This window comes from Cyclopterus lumpus, chromosome 17, assembly GCF_009769545.1.
Source record: "Cyclopterus lumpus isolate fCycLum1 chromosome 17, fCycLum1.pri, whole genome shotgun sequence".
NCBI classification, from domain to species: domain Eukaryota; kingdom Metazoa; phylum Chordata; class Actinopteri; order Perciformes; family Cyclopteridae; genus Cyclopterus; species Cyclopterus lumpus.
In genome coordinates this window covers 12,470,566-12,484,572 of record NC_046982.1, presented here as the reverse complement: position 1 = coordinate 12,484,572, position 14,007 = coordinate 12,470,566, and the positions used below count along the sequence as shown (strand labels likewise).

At 39.9% G+C, this 14,007-nt stretch overlaps 1 protein-coding gene across 1 annotated transcript; it reads left to right on the top strand.

Moving 5' to 3' along the window:
- Positions 1-6,212: 6,212 nt before the first annotated feature.
- Positions 6,213-12,374, top strand: and2 (actinodin2). The gene is made up of 7 exons (XM_034555402.1): positions 6,213-6,249; positions 6,480-6,602; positions 8,621-8,809; positions 8,909-8,953; positions 10,201-10,364; positions 10,845-11,744; positions 11,973-12,374. Exons 1-7 carry the CDS (start codon positions 6,213-6,215, stop codon positions 12,372-12,374), a joined length of 1,860 nt encoding a protein of 619 aa, XP_034411293.1.
- The last annotated feature ends 1,633 nt before the right edge of the window (positions 12,375-14,007 follow it).

Below are 14,007 nucleotides of genomic sequence, written 5' to 3'. Positions count from 1 at the left end.
CATTAAGATATGATGGTACATCACCAATCAAGACTTTGTAGGTGAGGAGAAGAATTTTAAATGTGATTCTTGATTTTACAGGGAGCCAGTGCAGAGCAGCTAATACAGGAGTAATGTGATCTCTTTTCTTAGTTTTTGTGAGTACACGAGCTGCAGCATTCTGGATCAACAGGAGGGACTTAAGAGACTTATTAGAGCAGCCTGATAATAAGGAGTTGCAGTAATCTAGTCTGGAAGTAACAAACGTGTGAACCAGCTTTTCTGCACCTTTTTGAGACAAGATGTGCCTGATTTTTGAAATTTTACGTAGTTGAAAAAATGCAGTCCTTGAGATTTGCGTAACGTGTGAGTTAAAGGACAAGTCTCGGTCAAAGATAACGCCGAGATTCTTTACAGTGGTGTTGGATGCCAGGGCAATGCCATCTACAGTAACCGCATCACCAGATAATTGATCTCTGAGGTGTTCAGGGCCCAGTAAAATAACTTCAGTTTTGTCTGAGTTTAACATCAGGAAGTTGCAGGTCATCCATGTTTTTATGTCTTTAAGACATTCTTGAATTTTAGCGAGCTGGTTGGTCTCCTCTGGTTTGATCGATAGATATAATTGAGTATCATCTGCATAGCAATGAAAGTTTATAGAGTGTTTCCTGATAATGTTGCCTAAAAGAAGCATATATAAGGTAAATAAAATTGGTCCAAGCACAGAACCTTGTGGAACTCCGTGATTAACGTTGGTGGTCATTGAGGCTTCATCGTTTACAAATACAAATTGAGATCGATCTGATAAATAGGATTTAAACCAACTTAGTGTGGTACCTGAAATGCCAATCGACTGATCCAGTCTCTGTAATAGGATGTCATGATCAATGGTGTCGAACGCAGCACTAAGGTCTAATAATACCAGTACGGAGATGAGTCCTTTATCTGATGCAATTAGGAGGTCATTTGTAATTTTCACCAGTGCTGTCTCTGTGCTGTGGTGTTTTCTAAATCCTGACTGAAACTCCTCAAATAAACTATTCTGATGTAGAAAGTCGCACAACTGATTTGCGACTACTTTCTCAAGGATCTTAGAGAGGAAGGGAAGGTTAGAGATCGGTCTGTAGTTAGCCAACACCTCTGGATTAAGAGTGGGCTTTTTTAGGAGAGGTTTAATTACAGCTACTTTGAAGGAATGTGGTACATGGCCTGTTAGTAAAGACACATTAACAATATCCAGCAGAGAGGTGCCAATTAAAGGCAACACGTCTTTAAGCAGCCTCGTTGGGATGGGGTCCAAGAGACAGGTAGAAGTAGAAACCGTTGAGGACAATTGGTTTAGGTTAATGGGAGAAAAGCTATCCAAATATACACCAGGACATACGGCCTTTTCCAAGGCCACTCCTCTTGATGACAGATCGGCAGTGGTTGAGGGCAAGAGATCATCAATCTTGCCTCTAATAGTTAAAATCTTTTCATTGAAGAAGTTCATGAAGTCATTACTACTGAGGTCTATCGGAATACACGGCTCCACAGAGCTGTGACTCTCTGTCAGCCTGGCTACAGTGCTTAAGAGAACCCTGGGGTTGTTCTTATTTTTCTCTATTACTGATGAGTAATAGGCTGCTCTGGCATTACGGAGAGCCTTTTTATATGTTTTAAGGCTATCTCGCCAAACTAAGCGTGATTCTTCCAGATTGGTGGAACGCCATATGCTTTCGAGCTTTTGTGATGTTTGCTTTAGTTCGCGGGTCTGAGTGTTATACCAGGGAGCAAACCTCCTTTGCCTCACTGTCTTTTTCTTCAGTGGGGCTATCAAGTCTAGTGTCATTCTCAGTGAGCCTGTAGCACTATCGACAAGATGATCAATCTGGGACGAACTAGTCCTCAGTCACATTGAGACGTGGTATTGAATCAAATGCAGAAGGAATCGCTTCTTTAAATTTAGCTACAGCACTGTCAGTTAGACATCTGGTGTAGAAACTTTTGACTAACAATGTACACTCCGGGAGTATAAACTCAAAAGTTATGAGGTAATGGTCTGACCTCCAAATGCTCAATGTCAATTTCACATGCAAGAACAAGGTCAAGGGTGTGGCCAAAGCAGTGAGTGGGTTTCTGTACTCTCTGACAGAAGCCAATCGAGTCTAACAATGAGATAAATGCAGCATTAAGGCAATCATTATCAACATCCACATGAATATTTAAATCTCCTGCAATAATAACCTTATCAGTTTTAAGGCGAGCTAACTAGCGTAACTGTCTGAGCTTCGATGGTGCGGAGCCGTGCATCTAACCCACTTAGAACTGCCTCCAACCTAGCAAATGAACTACACTTGTTGCATGTACCGTTATTATTAAGGGAGGCAGAGGAATAGCTATACATGAGACACTCTGAGCAAGAGGGAGCGGGAGGGGGAGAGGAGGAAAACATTGCTAGCTGCTAAGCTGGCAACCGGAAGTGATGCAATACGCTTACCGGAAGAGAGAGAGAGCGATGCGTTCAGGAACCCTGGACCAGGATAGAAGTCCAATAGATGTAATGTGTACTGAAAGAACAACATATTATAATTACAATATCATCAATCCAGATAACCGTGTATAAATAATGAGACTGATAATAACAGTAGTAGCACTAAAAATAGCAGAAATATTATAATTTGAAATAATATTATATAAAATGATTATGACCAATAGTAACAGAAGCAGTGGATATAATTGAATGCTAATTATAATAGAAGTAGTAATAGTAAACTTGACTAATGATAATACACTGTACAAGTGCAGAGTGATAATTCAATTCAAGGATATCAATAACCAGATTTATCACCTTACATGTAAATGCCATGGCCCTAAATATAATCAAAGATGGATACTAACATGGAAACCGATTTTAACAAGCTAAACTAACAAAATTAGTCATAAATGGTTTTTTTTCCAATTCATTTCACTGATGTGTTGAGAAAACATTTTCACCACAAAGTCCTCGTAGGAGTTCATTCAGGGCTTTCAATAAGATCACATGATCTTCATCAGCAGATTGAGTTGTTTTGTAGACTTGTATTATTTATTTTTTTAGCACTTAAGGAACCACTATAAACAGTACCATAAAAGGTCCTTCAAGTGCTTGGAAATGTAAAGTAGAGCTGAAACCATTAATTGATTGATAGTTCGACTGAAAATTAATAACTATTTTGATAATCGATCAATCATTTGTATTTCTTTACACTATAATACCAAAGATGACATTGTTCCAACTTCTTAAATGTGAATATGTGCTGCTTATATCTGTCTTGTGTGACCAGAAACATATCTTTGGTTTGTGTGCTGTTAATTGGACAAAGAAAGACATCTGGAGACATAACCATGGACAACTTAATGGATAATAGAAACAATGTTAGTTGCGGCCTTGAATGCTCCAGAAAAGTGTGTTTTCTGAAATACCCATCTATAGTGAATAATTAACTTTTAACCATTACCAATTGCTAAGTCAATTGCTAAGGTCAATTATAAGATTATTGGATTGTCCCGTTACATTTATTTTTAAATTTCCTGAGTACAGTATTGCAGTTTTTCCAGGAATATGAAGTGCAGAATGTGATCAACTCCAATACTGCAACCACAAAACCTAATAAGATATGGTAACTCATGGAGACAAACTTTATAAACAGAAACCAATGCTCATATGATAAAACCAGGAGAGGTTGTGCAATAAAGTGTGAGTGGCTATGGATTACATCACTACAGTTAAAAAGAAACAGTTGTGTACAGGATATGCGAGAGACCAACAGTTTCTGATTTGCAGCATGAAGTATTTTTTTTTTGTCAGTCAGATATCATATAGAGTTGATGTTCTCTGAAGTGTTTACTGATCAATATAAGTTGCCTGCCAATGAGAATGCTGACGTGAAGGTAAATAATATTTTTACTTTTGGCCAACAGCATGTATGGGTTTTATTACTATTCAGCACAGGACAGATAAGAGGCTTCTGGAGAAGACAAAATGCAAACTGTAGGTTTTTAACAGCTCTGCTGTACAGAATCAGCAAAACAGAGGACTGTGCTGTCAGCATAGAAATGTCCAACAGTTATGAAGAAGACAATGGTAAAAATCTTGATTGTGCATTTACTAGCAGTTTACACAAAGTACTATCGGATGGAGTTTTGTAGCATGAACCACTTACAGGCTCAAGGTTCGGAGCCAATTAACAAAAGTATCTGTAATAGCAGGAAATAATACACTTTTTTAGAAATGCTTTAGAAAGTTGTGATGAACCTGTCCAGTTTAGTGTGTTTAAATGCTAACATTTCTTACAATGACAATGCTACAGTGGTATAATGTTTCCCACGTTCACCATCTTAGTTTACCCTGTTTGAATGCTAACATTTGAGCACAAGCGTTAAGTACAGCTGAGGGTAATACAAACAACATGGCAACAACAAACCCAACAATGGAACATTATCTGCTCTTTTGATGGTCAAGGCACTATTTGTGAACATAAACATTCACTCAAAGCTTCGGTTTAAAGCTTTAGTTTAAAGTTTGTTTAGTTATTTGTTTGAAAAATATTTCTTCCTCTTCTAACTTTTAAATTATTAACAATCACAGCGTGAGTAACTTGAACCACAACTTAAGTGCTAACATAAAAGCATCTGACAGGGATTAACATTTTAACAAGGGTCTGTGTTTTTAACAAGTTTTTTTTCACATGTAGCATGAGACGCTTTGTGGGTTCTTCTTCTTTGCTCAAATTATTGTAAAGTTCGATGCAAAGAAAGAGACAGACATCTGAGGATTGTTCTGCTTTAAGATGAAGAAGTGATTTGTCTCTTCCTGCAACAGACCCAGTTATTTTGAAATGTAAAGCATGACGTCGGGGACAAACTGTATGATAGTAGAGAACCAGCATTTAGGAACTAAGTGGAAGATGATGCTGAAGGCAGAATCATTTTATTTAGGTTTTATTTTAATAGTGAAGATCGGAATCACTTGTATTAGAATTGTATGGAAAATGATTGCAACAATATCCACTTCTATATTGTTTTTATTGTTTAATATAATTTAGTTTAAAATCAACTTGAACATGTCGCTGAATTCATATCACTGTATATCATAGGTTGGGAACATTACAAAGATACTGTATGATTGTATATTTACTTGTATTTGTTGTTTAGGTAAAAGGAAAGAAATACCTTCAAAGGTTGCCTGTTGGCTTGGTTCCACTTCTTTTCAGCTATTTTCCACATCCTTTACAGGCCGCGTGGCACAGGCCAAGCATCAGGAGCCTTTACCAAACAAACAGTGGTGCTGGCATGCTGCTCCTAATGGCTCTGCACATCTACAGCAGCAGCAGCTTCATTAGTGACCTCATTTCATAAGGAATCCAGCTTTCTCCATGTTGTTAGATAAAAAACATGCTTGTGCAAGAAAAGCTGTTCAGGGAATGTATAAAACACTATTTGTTCACACTTGTATATTTAAAAAAAAGTGAAACTATCTTTTTTAATTTAATGTCTATGGTATGTCCAAAGAGAATCAAACGACCACTACACTTGTAGAGCATTTTTTCCATCCAACAGCAGCTAACTCCATATAGCTCCTTTACAAAACAAACGAGTAACTGTATTCAAAGAGGGAGAACATTTGGAAAGATTATCAAAAAAGCTGGTGCACCTTCTGCTTGGATGTAGCATCGCACCACTGCATTTAAATGAGTCAAGCACCTGTGGTCCTGGACACACGTTTGTTAATACTGATGCAACAGAGTAGATATTTCAGAAAAGGGAGACTGTTCTTATGAAGCAATGGAATAAAAAGAGGCAGTTTAATAGACCTCACCCTGAAGATCTTATGACACAATAAACTATTGTTCCTTACAAACTGCAGCATTGGTCCTAATTTGGGAGGTGGGAGACCCGTCCGTATGCTACGCTCCGGCTCCCCTAGGCCGGGCGTAACACTGAGTAGAAGAGGTTATTGTTATTTACTGCTTGTTATTTACTTCTTGATTCTGTGTTATGTATCTTACACCAGGACCATTTTCTTACTCTACTGTTTCCACTGAAAGATTTATTAGCACCACCTCTATAGCCTCAGGCACTTCTTTATAAATCTGCTCTCTTGTAACTGAGACTTCAAGCTGTGGAGATTTACCAATTTCTAGTTTTTCTGTTTGCGCCCACGGAGCCCACAGAAATTTCAAATCTCAAAATCGACTAGTGTCTTGGATATAATGTCCCCTCGCATGTTGACCCCCAAATTCCAAACATGTGAGAAAAGAAACACAGTGTTAAATGGCACCTTGTTAATCTTTCTCCACTGAAGGCAGTCGTGCAGCTAAACTCTCCTAATTACAGGACCCCTATTGGTCGGACGGATTGCAGCGCAGGAGCCAATCCCGGAGCGCCTACCAGCATGTTGGACACGTATGACATGCCTTTTTGTTTTTAATGATCAAAGGGGCTCCTTTATAATGTTTCGCTGCTTGTGTGTCCCATAGGTAAAGGTTTCCGACAGTTCAGGCAACCACAGTGCAGCAAGCCCCCCCCTCAAGAAGCTCGATCCAGAGAGCCACTGGATCCAGAGGTGATCACAGGAGGCCAGAACTACAGCACCTTTGCAGGTAAGGACTCATGTGAATGCTCCATGTTGTTAAAGTTTATATATGTGCAGTTTATAGAGCCAAAGCAACTGCCTGCAACTCCAACGGCATTGTCTTCGGATGAAAAGTGAGAAAGTCTTCGGATCTTTGAGTGTGAAACAGTAGAAGAAAATCTCCCTTTTTGTGCACAGCGGCTGTGATTCAAAAGACAGAAGAACATTTCAAGCTTTTGGCTGCTTGATTGTTCAGTTCAGTCATTTTATTTGATATTCTGACATTCATAACTAAAGTCTATTTTCTCTCAGTAATCCCTGAAAAAAAGCTCTCTTACATCCTGTCCCCAATCCACTCTATTGTCTTGGTGTGAGTCATTTACATAAAAGCTATCTCTTTGTTCCGAGTGTCATTGTCTTTCATTTCCATATCAAACACTTTGCTGAAAAAACAACAAGACACAGAAAGTCTGGTTGCATTGTAATATTACAGTATAACCCTAGAAGTTCATACTTTATTCAGCATTCTCAAACACAGTTCTGTTATAACATCAGTGAATATTGTTTCTGTTTTTTTACCTCAGAAGCACATGAAACAGAAAATGGCTTGTGTTGGACGACCATCGCTTTTCCTGATCCACACAGGATTCCTGTTAGCTATTGTTTTACTACCAGGTGAGACTTGATATACACAATTCAACTGACTCAAAATGTATCGATGACTTTATCTGATCTTCGTCACAAAGATTTAGTTGGCAGACGGTTAGAAATGTAACATTTATAACATGAGGGATGTCGTCCCTCTACTGAAGACACTGAGGTCTTTTGGGGGAATTTAATTACCTGAAGTATAATTGTAATTCACATTCTACAATGATACTTTAGTTCTGAAATTTTACAATAAGCATCTTAAAAACAAAAATGTTTAGGAAGAAAATAAAAGAACAATGAATGTTTTTACATTTTAAGTTTCTCCACAATAATAATATTTGTGGCAGTGATACACCATTTAGACCAGTGGTTCCCCACCCCTCTGGTTTCAGTGTCCACCTGCAACACCCCTCTCACAGGTTACGCTTTTTATTTCACAAGTGCATATTATTACCTTCTCTGATTGTTTAATTTGAAGGATTTTCAGAGGTCTGAGGAGGTAAAATTACCTTTTGTATATTATGTGACCTGCTTGTCAAAAGACTTAACATCTGTGTGCCAATATTCAAACAATGGTACTATTAAAAACACAAAATAAAACATTTTACCTTGACAGGTACCCATACTTAAGATGGGAAATAATGTGTTTTCACTCAAGCACAAGTTTTTAAAATATGACACACGTTACAGTATAATGTAGTTGAAATAAGCTCCACTTTGATTAAAATGCTACTTTCATATTAATACATCAGAGACACTGTATAATAATAGACATACATAAAATAATAACATCTACAACAATATAAAAATGACATGATTTGTTTCTCTGCACAACAAATAGTTTTACTTTTGATGCTTTAAGTACATTCTGCTGATGATGTACTTGAACTTAAGAGGGATTTTTAATAAAATACTTTTACCACTATATTACTATGTTTAATAAGTATAGGATTTGGGTACTTCTTCCTTATTTTGGGCTCATGATCTGAGTATTTCGTTATTCCAATGTCCCTGAGCATTGGCACATAAATCTGTAGCACAGATTTATAGAGACACTATTACCTGCATCTCTTTAACACTAAAATACCATGCTGGTGCTAACATGCTGATGTGTAGGCAGCCTGTAAATCTTTCTAGAGTCATAAAAGAAATGTATCCCTGCACTTTTGAGAGATTTTCCACATTAATAACTTAGAAGGACCGAAGTTTCCACCATAATCAGCTGACTTGGCTTGTTTTCTCATACTCGTAAACTTCTGAAGGAAACCCCTGGTGGAGCAGAAGACACTCCACATGTGGAAACAGAGATGTATGCAGACATGTCCCCTCCCTCCCACCTTCAAATTCTACAGTGTGTTGGTAATTGGATTTTGTGTAAGCGCCCACTCTTTGTAGTTTTACAGGTTAACTTTAAGGAGGCCCCCAGTAGTGGCACATGCTCCACCGGTCTGGCTCAAAGCCTAACAGAGTGTGCATGTGGGGGTCTGCAGGAGGGGAGGTGGTGTTTAATCTGCAAGATGCTGCCTGTGCTGGGGCGCCAGAGCCCCAGCACCTGCCGTGTTTCACCGAGGGGCTTATTAGCGGGTCAGCATTTTCCCTGATGTCGAGGGAAAGCTCGACATCTGGTCCCAGTCAGCTAACGTCCCTGCTGCTGCTAATGTGGCTGCTGCTCGTGTTTTGCAGAGTTTCTGGGGGCCGTTCCAGTGCAGCAGCACAGGGAGGAGGAAGGTAAGGACCTGTGTGACGTGGACATGTGGGACACGTTTGCTGTTTTGAGTGGCCTTTAAAACTTTAAACATGACCAGTTATAAAGCATCATTCAACTAATCTTCCTTTCTTCCATTCAGCCAGTACGCACAACATATATTTCATGCTTAGTGGTCACAAGTATAACACACCCTTTAAATCAGGTGAAGTCCGAACTAGAGCTGAATTCTAAATAAATCTGCCAAGATTTCCATAATTGATTAATTGTATAGTTTTAAAATTGACCAAACTGGCTCTTAAATTGCTTTGCCTTATATGATAGTTCAACATTTTTGGGTTCAAAAATTGCTTTTTTGAAGAAGTTATCTTTGGCATCAAGGAGTCTTTAATAAACATTTTTACAATTTACTTTATACTGAGACTTGATAGACAAAGAGATTAATCAGCCTAATTTAATCGAATATATTTAGCCTATTGATGAAAATATTATGAAAATAATCGCACAATCCTGCCCTAACCCAATTCAACAACTTTTCCAGAAGTACATTTGTGAATGTGTTTGTCGGCAGAGTGACGACAGAGTACAGCTTTCACAGAGGCTACACTTTGTGATGTCGTCGTATTGAACGGCTTCATATGAATTCTAAGTTGTTCCTGTGGAGATAAAATATAAGAGGCACCAAACAATATGACGTAGTCCATTTATTTCATTCAAAGATCAAGAAGCATCTTGTACATCTTATCCACAAACAAAGCTCTTCCAGTTATGAACTCAAAATAAAAGCTACGACACAACAACCTTTACCCATAAATCTTTTACATCTTAAAGGAATAGTTTGATATTTTAGGAAGTGAAGCGTATTTGCTTCCTTTCTGAGAGTTTGGTGAAAATCAATACCATTGACTTGGAGAGTTATGGATCTTCTCATCTAACTCCCGTAAATAAAGCAAATATGCAACAACTTTATGAACTTCATAAATATTTACTTATCATAAGATGTTGCTACTTTTGTATGTTTTAAAACACATTTGATGTTCTCAGTTAGCTTTTTGGTTTGTTGACTTAAAACACTACAAACATATAAAATAATTGAACATGACGTATTCATACATAACTTTAAGACTCTTTTGTCTATGCCTGTAAATAGGGAAACAGTGTGCAGAATCTGGAGACATAAAAAGACACATATTCTATACATTTGGAAATTCAGGCTCCAGCACACTTAAGGTAGTTCACTCTTTCCCTTTCCTATCCCCTCTCCCTTCAGTGCCTGCAGTATCAGATGATGACAACATCGAGGTCATGGAGAACCTGCAGACGCTGGTTCGCAACAGAAGGAACTCGCCTGTCTTAGCTGTGCCACAGTTCAAACGCCTGCCTGACTTCTGGGGATGGTACAAGTACTTCATGCAAAGCCACAACCAGGAGGGAGTGAGTGGAGTTTGTTTCATATTAATTATTCCGTTTCTCCCAGTGAGGATTATAAAACAGTGCTTCTTTTTCCTTACAACCAGTCTGCATTTTAAAGAGAGTTCTTCACTTATTTTTGAATGCCAGAGAAAGACTGATTTTAATAGCTTTGGATGATGATGAATATGAAAGTACTAATATGCCATGACCCTCTTAAAATGCTAAATTACTCTGCAATGCAAGTCATGTTCCAACATGTCTTCTTCGTCCCAGTGAGAGCTCTGTGGTTTAAAAGTCAGGCTGTATGGAGGAGTAAGAAGTCTGTGAGCTGAAAAAGAGAATTCCTCCTCAGAGAATTTGTGTGAATGTCGCTTTGTCTCAAGCTTCGCATGCAGTCTTTTTGTTGGATTTCTTTGTTCAGTTTTACTCTCTGTTGGGCGTAAATCATATGGAATTAAAGCGGATTTATTCTTTTTGTTCCCTTTTTAACCAATATTTCAGGTTGAGGATCTGGATCGTCTGTACATGGCCTACCTGCAGAACAAGCACAGGTCAGAGGAGGGCCCAACTTTCAACCACTACCTCAAGCACCTCAGTGAAATCTACAAGTCGTGTGCCGATTCTGAGGATCCAGAGTGCATCTCAGAGTCCACCAGCAAGCCAAAGGCTGCATTGGTGATGCCCGCCACCATCAAATCTGCTGCCGTCAGGATGTGCAACCCTTACCTCGACCCCTACTGCCTCTTCCCCCTCGTCCCCCATGCTGCTGCCCCAGAACCTGAGCCAGCTCCAGCCAAGGTGCCAGCACCCATCCTCACCCCCATGCTGCCCATGCCTATGAAGAGCTCTACTGGCTTCTACTACTACGCCCCTGTCCTGGAGCCTTTCCTGAGCGCAGGTCAGAGGTCTGAGCTGCTGAGGATCTGCAACCCTGAAGATGTGGAGTGTCTGCAGTATCATCTGAGAGCAGCTTATGGCTACCGCCCAGCCACTGGCCCAGCCCCATCCTACGCCGCCCTCAAATGCAACCCCAAGGACCCCTACTGCATGCCCCCCCTGGTCCACAAAGCCCCCACTGGCTTCTACCATCGTCTCTACCCCAGCTGTGACCCAGCAGTCGATCCCCTGTGTGTGACCAACATCGCTTCTCCTGCCCCCCTTGCTGCTGCAAAGGAGGCCCCTAAAGAGCAACACTGCAACCCACTCTTTGACGGTGGCTGCAACCCCCTGACCGCCACCAAGCTGTCTGGCCTCACTAAGCCCGTGCTGGAGTACGCGCCCCAAGATGAGCCCGCACCTCCTGCTGCTCCTGCGGCCTGCGACCCTCGCTACAACCCATTCTGCATACTGGCAGCCGCCGCTGCCCTGCGCAACCCTACTCCTCAGATCCCCGAGCACCAGGTCTGAATTTGAAGTCCTGCTACTAGGAATCAATAGCTAGATGTTTTGACTAATCTACTGTAGGCTTAATCTTGCTTGTTGAATGGTTCTTTTAATTGTCTATTCCTTTTCATTCGGGTTTATTAAATAATTTAGTGAAATTAAAAGGGTGTCGCATAATGCTTTTACTATCTATGATCTGCTTTGCAACTGTTTTCAACCAAAAACACAAATCAATCAATCAACCAGGTCCGCTACAAGCTGGGTGTCCGCGGCCAGACCAAGGAGGTCTACGACTGCTATGTGCACTATGACAAAGACTGCACCCCGGTGAAGTCTGGTTTTGAGGCCAAGGCCGACATCAGGGCTCCAGCCAAGCCCTTCTGCCATCCGTTCGACCCCAACTGCGGCAAGTTTTCTGCACCTACCAGCGTTGAGGCCCCGAGGCCAGCCAAGGATGGCATAATCCTGCCCGACCCCGACTGCGATCCTGAGTACGACTACAACTGCCGACTGCGTCGCCCCGAGCCCGCCTCTGTCGCCGATGAGCCCGCCGCTGCTGACGAGAAAGCTGCTGATGAGCCCGCCAAGGAGGACGCTGTCCCACGCTTTGATGACTTCCTCAGGGGCGTCATGAGCCAGCACAAGTAGATTTCAGAAGTAACAACCGATTCAACATCTACCTGGCAGAATTGGAGCTCACCCTGTAGTCCCTCATCTTTATGGACTTCATGGACCGCAACCTGTCACGATGTCATCAATATATCAGTTAGTTTTACAAAACTATAAAATCCATCAGCTTTTAATTAGTGAATCAGATTTTCCCAGAAAATCTGAAAGTGTCTTATTTTTGGTCTGTTATTAGAAACGGGAAAAATTCAAGAGGGCCAAGCAACATAGAACATGTGAAACGTGTGTATTAAATACTTTATGTATGTATGTTTGTAGAAAAGAGTTGTATGTATAGTTGTGTGATAGATATGGGGTAATTTTAATTTGCATTAGTGGGCAAGAATCTCTCTATGTTGTACATTCTCTGTTTCCATTTGAGTTACCCTATTTAATGTTTTTCACATTTTTCTATAACTCTAAATCTCATAATGCTTCATCTGTTTCATTTTTATGAAATTCTAAATAAAAAAAAGATCTCAAACCTTCAGAACTTTCTTTCTCGCGGTTAAACACACTGAGGCCACAGACGGAGATAAAGGTAAAACACCTCATGATGCTTAAGTCTTATTCACCCAACAAACATTGTGAATGTTTTTAACCATGTTAGAGCCTACTCTGCACACAGCATTTCATCACATCAGTATCCAGATGTCTTAACTAACATGCAGCACAGTTGAGTCATCTGGCTCCTGTTTATGTCACACCATTATAAAAAAATGTTCTTTGTTGCTACATATGCACATTTATATTCACACACAATCTCCAACATATGTGTTTTGCATGATAGCACCTCACACTGCAATTACAGATTAGAGGCTAGAAGGGTTAGTACGATCACGTCACAAAATCAGACTGCTTTAGCCATGTAGTCGCATTCAGTTTAGTTTTTTTTATCATTGCTACACATACTCCAGTAAATGGTGGTAAATTGAACATTGTGGTGCTTAAAAAAACTTCTCGGGATATGCTTGCTGCTTTATGACACTGTACTAACGCAGCTAATTACTAACGTTAGCATGTTTACATGCTCATAATGACAACGCGAACATGCAGAAGTTTAGGAAGCACAACAGTGCAGCTAAAGCTGATGGGAATAACATTAATAATTTCACATTTTGTGGTCTTTCAGTCTGGATCAGGGTGGTCGATTGACACAGCTAGCATGTCTAAAAACCCGTCAGCAATGGGTCACAGTTACATTGTATAAATTACAGTAAACGGTAAGAAGAGGAAATCAGTTAAATAATCAGTATTATTTTGTCACCTCCCACCAGCACCATGCCACAAACACCCAAGGATGATCTATTGAGTATCACCTCCTTTTAGCTAAAACTAATTGCTAACCCAAATCAAAAGCAAGTGTCATCCGTAAATGGTATTCCGGATTCCCCAGCAATGTAACAACATGATGCATCATGAAATATTTGTCCCTGTCAGTATTGAATATTAGTTTACTAGCTGATTCTGACATATTGCAACCACTAATTCAGCCTGTGGTTGATAAAGAAGCATATTTTTAAAATGTGAAGAACCTTGATTTAAGTAATATTAAATAATGAACTGTTGTATTGTCCCTGTCGAAGCTGAAACGTTGTATAATAGAAATGAACTG

Bases quoted from the DNA above. Each gene is read 5' to 3' on its own strand.
- and2 (XM_034555402.1), top strand. From the start codon at position 6,213: ATGTCCCCTCGCATGTTGACCCCCAAATTCCAAACAT. The intron at 6,603-8,620 runs GTAAGGACTCAT...CACTCTTTGTAG, and splicing joins GAACTACAGCACCTTTGCAG to TTTTACAGGTTAACTTTAAG. The intron at 8,810-8,908 runs GTCAGCATTTTC...CGTGTTTTGCAG, and splicing joins ACCGAGGGGCTTATTAGCGG to AGTTTCTGGGGGCCGTTCCA.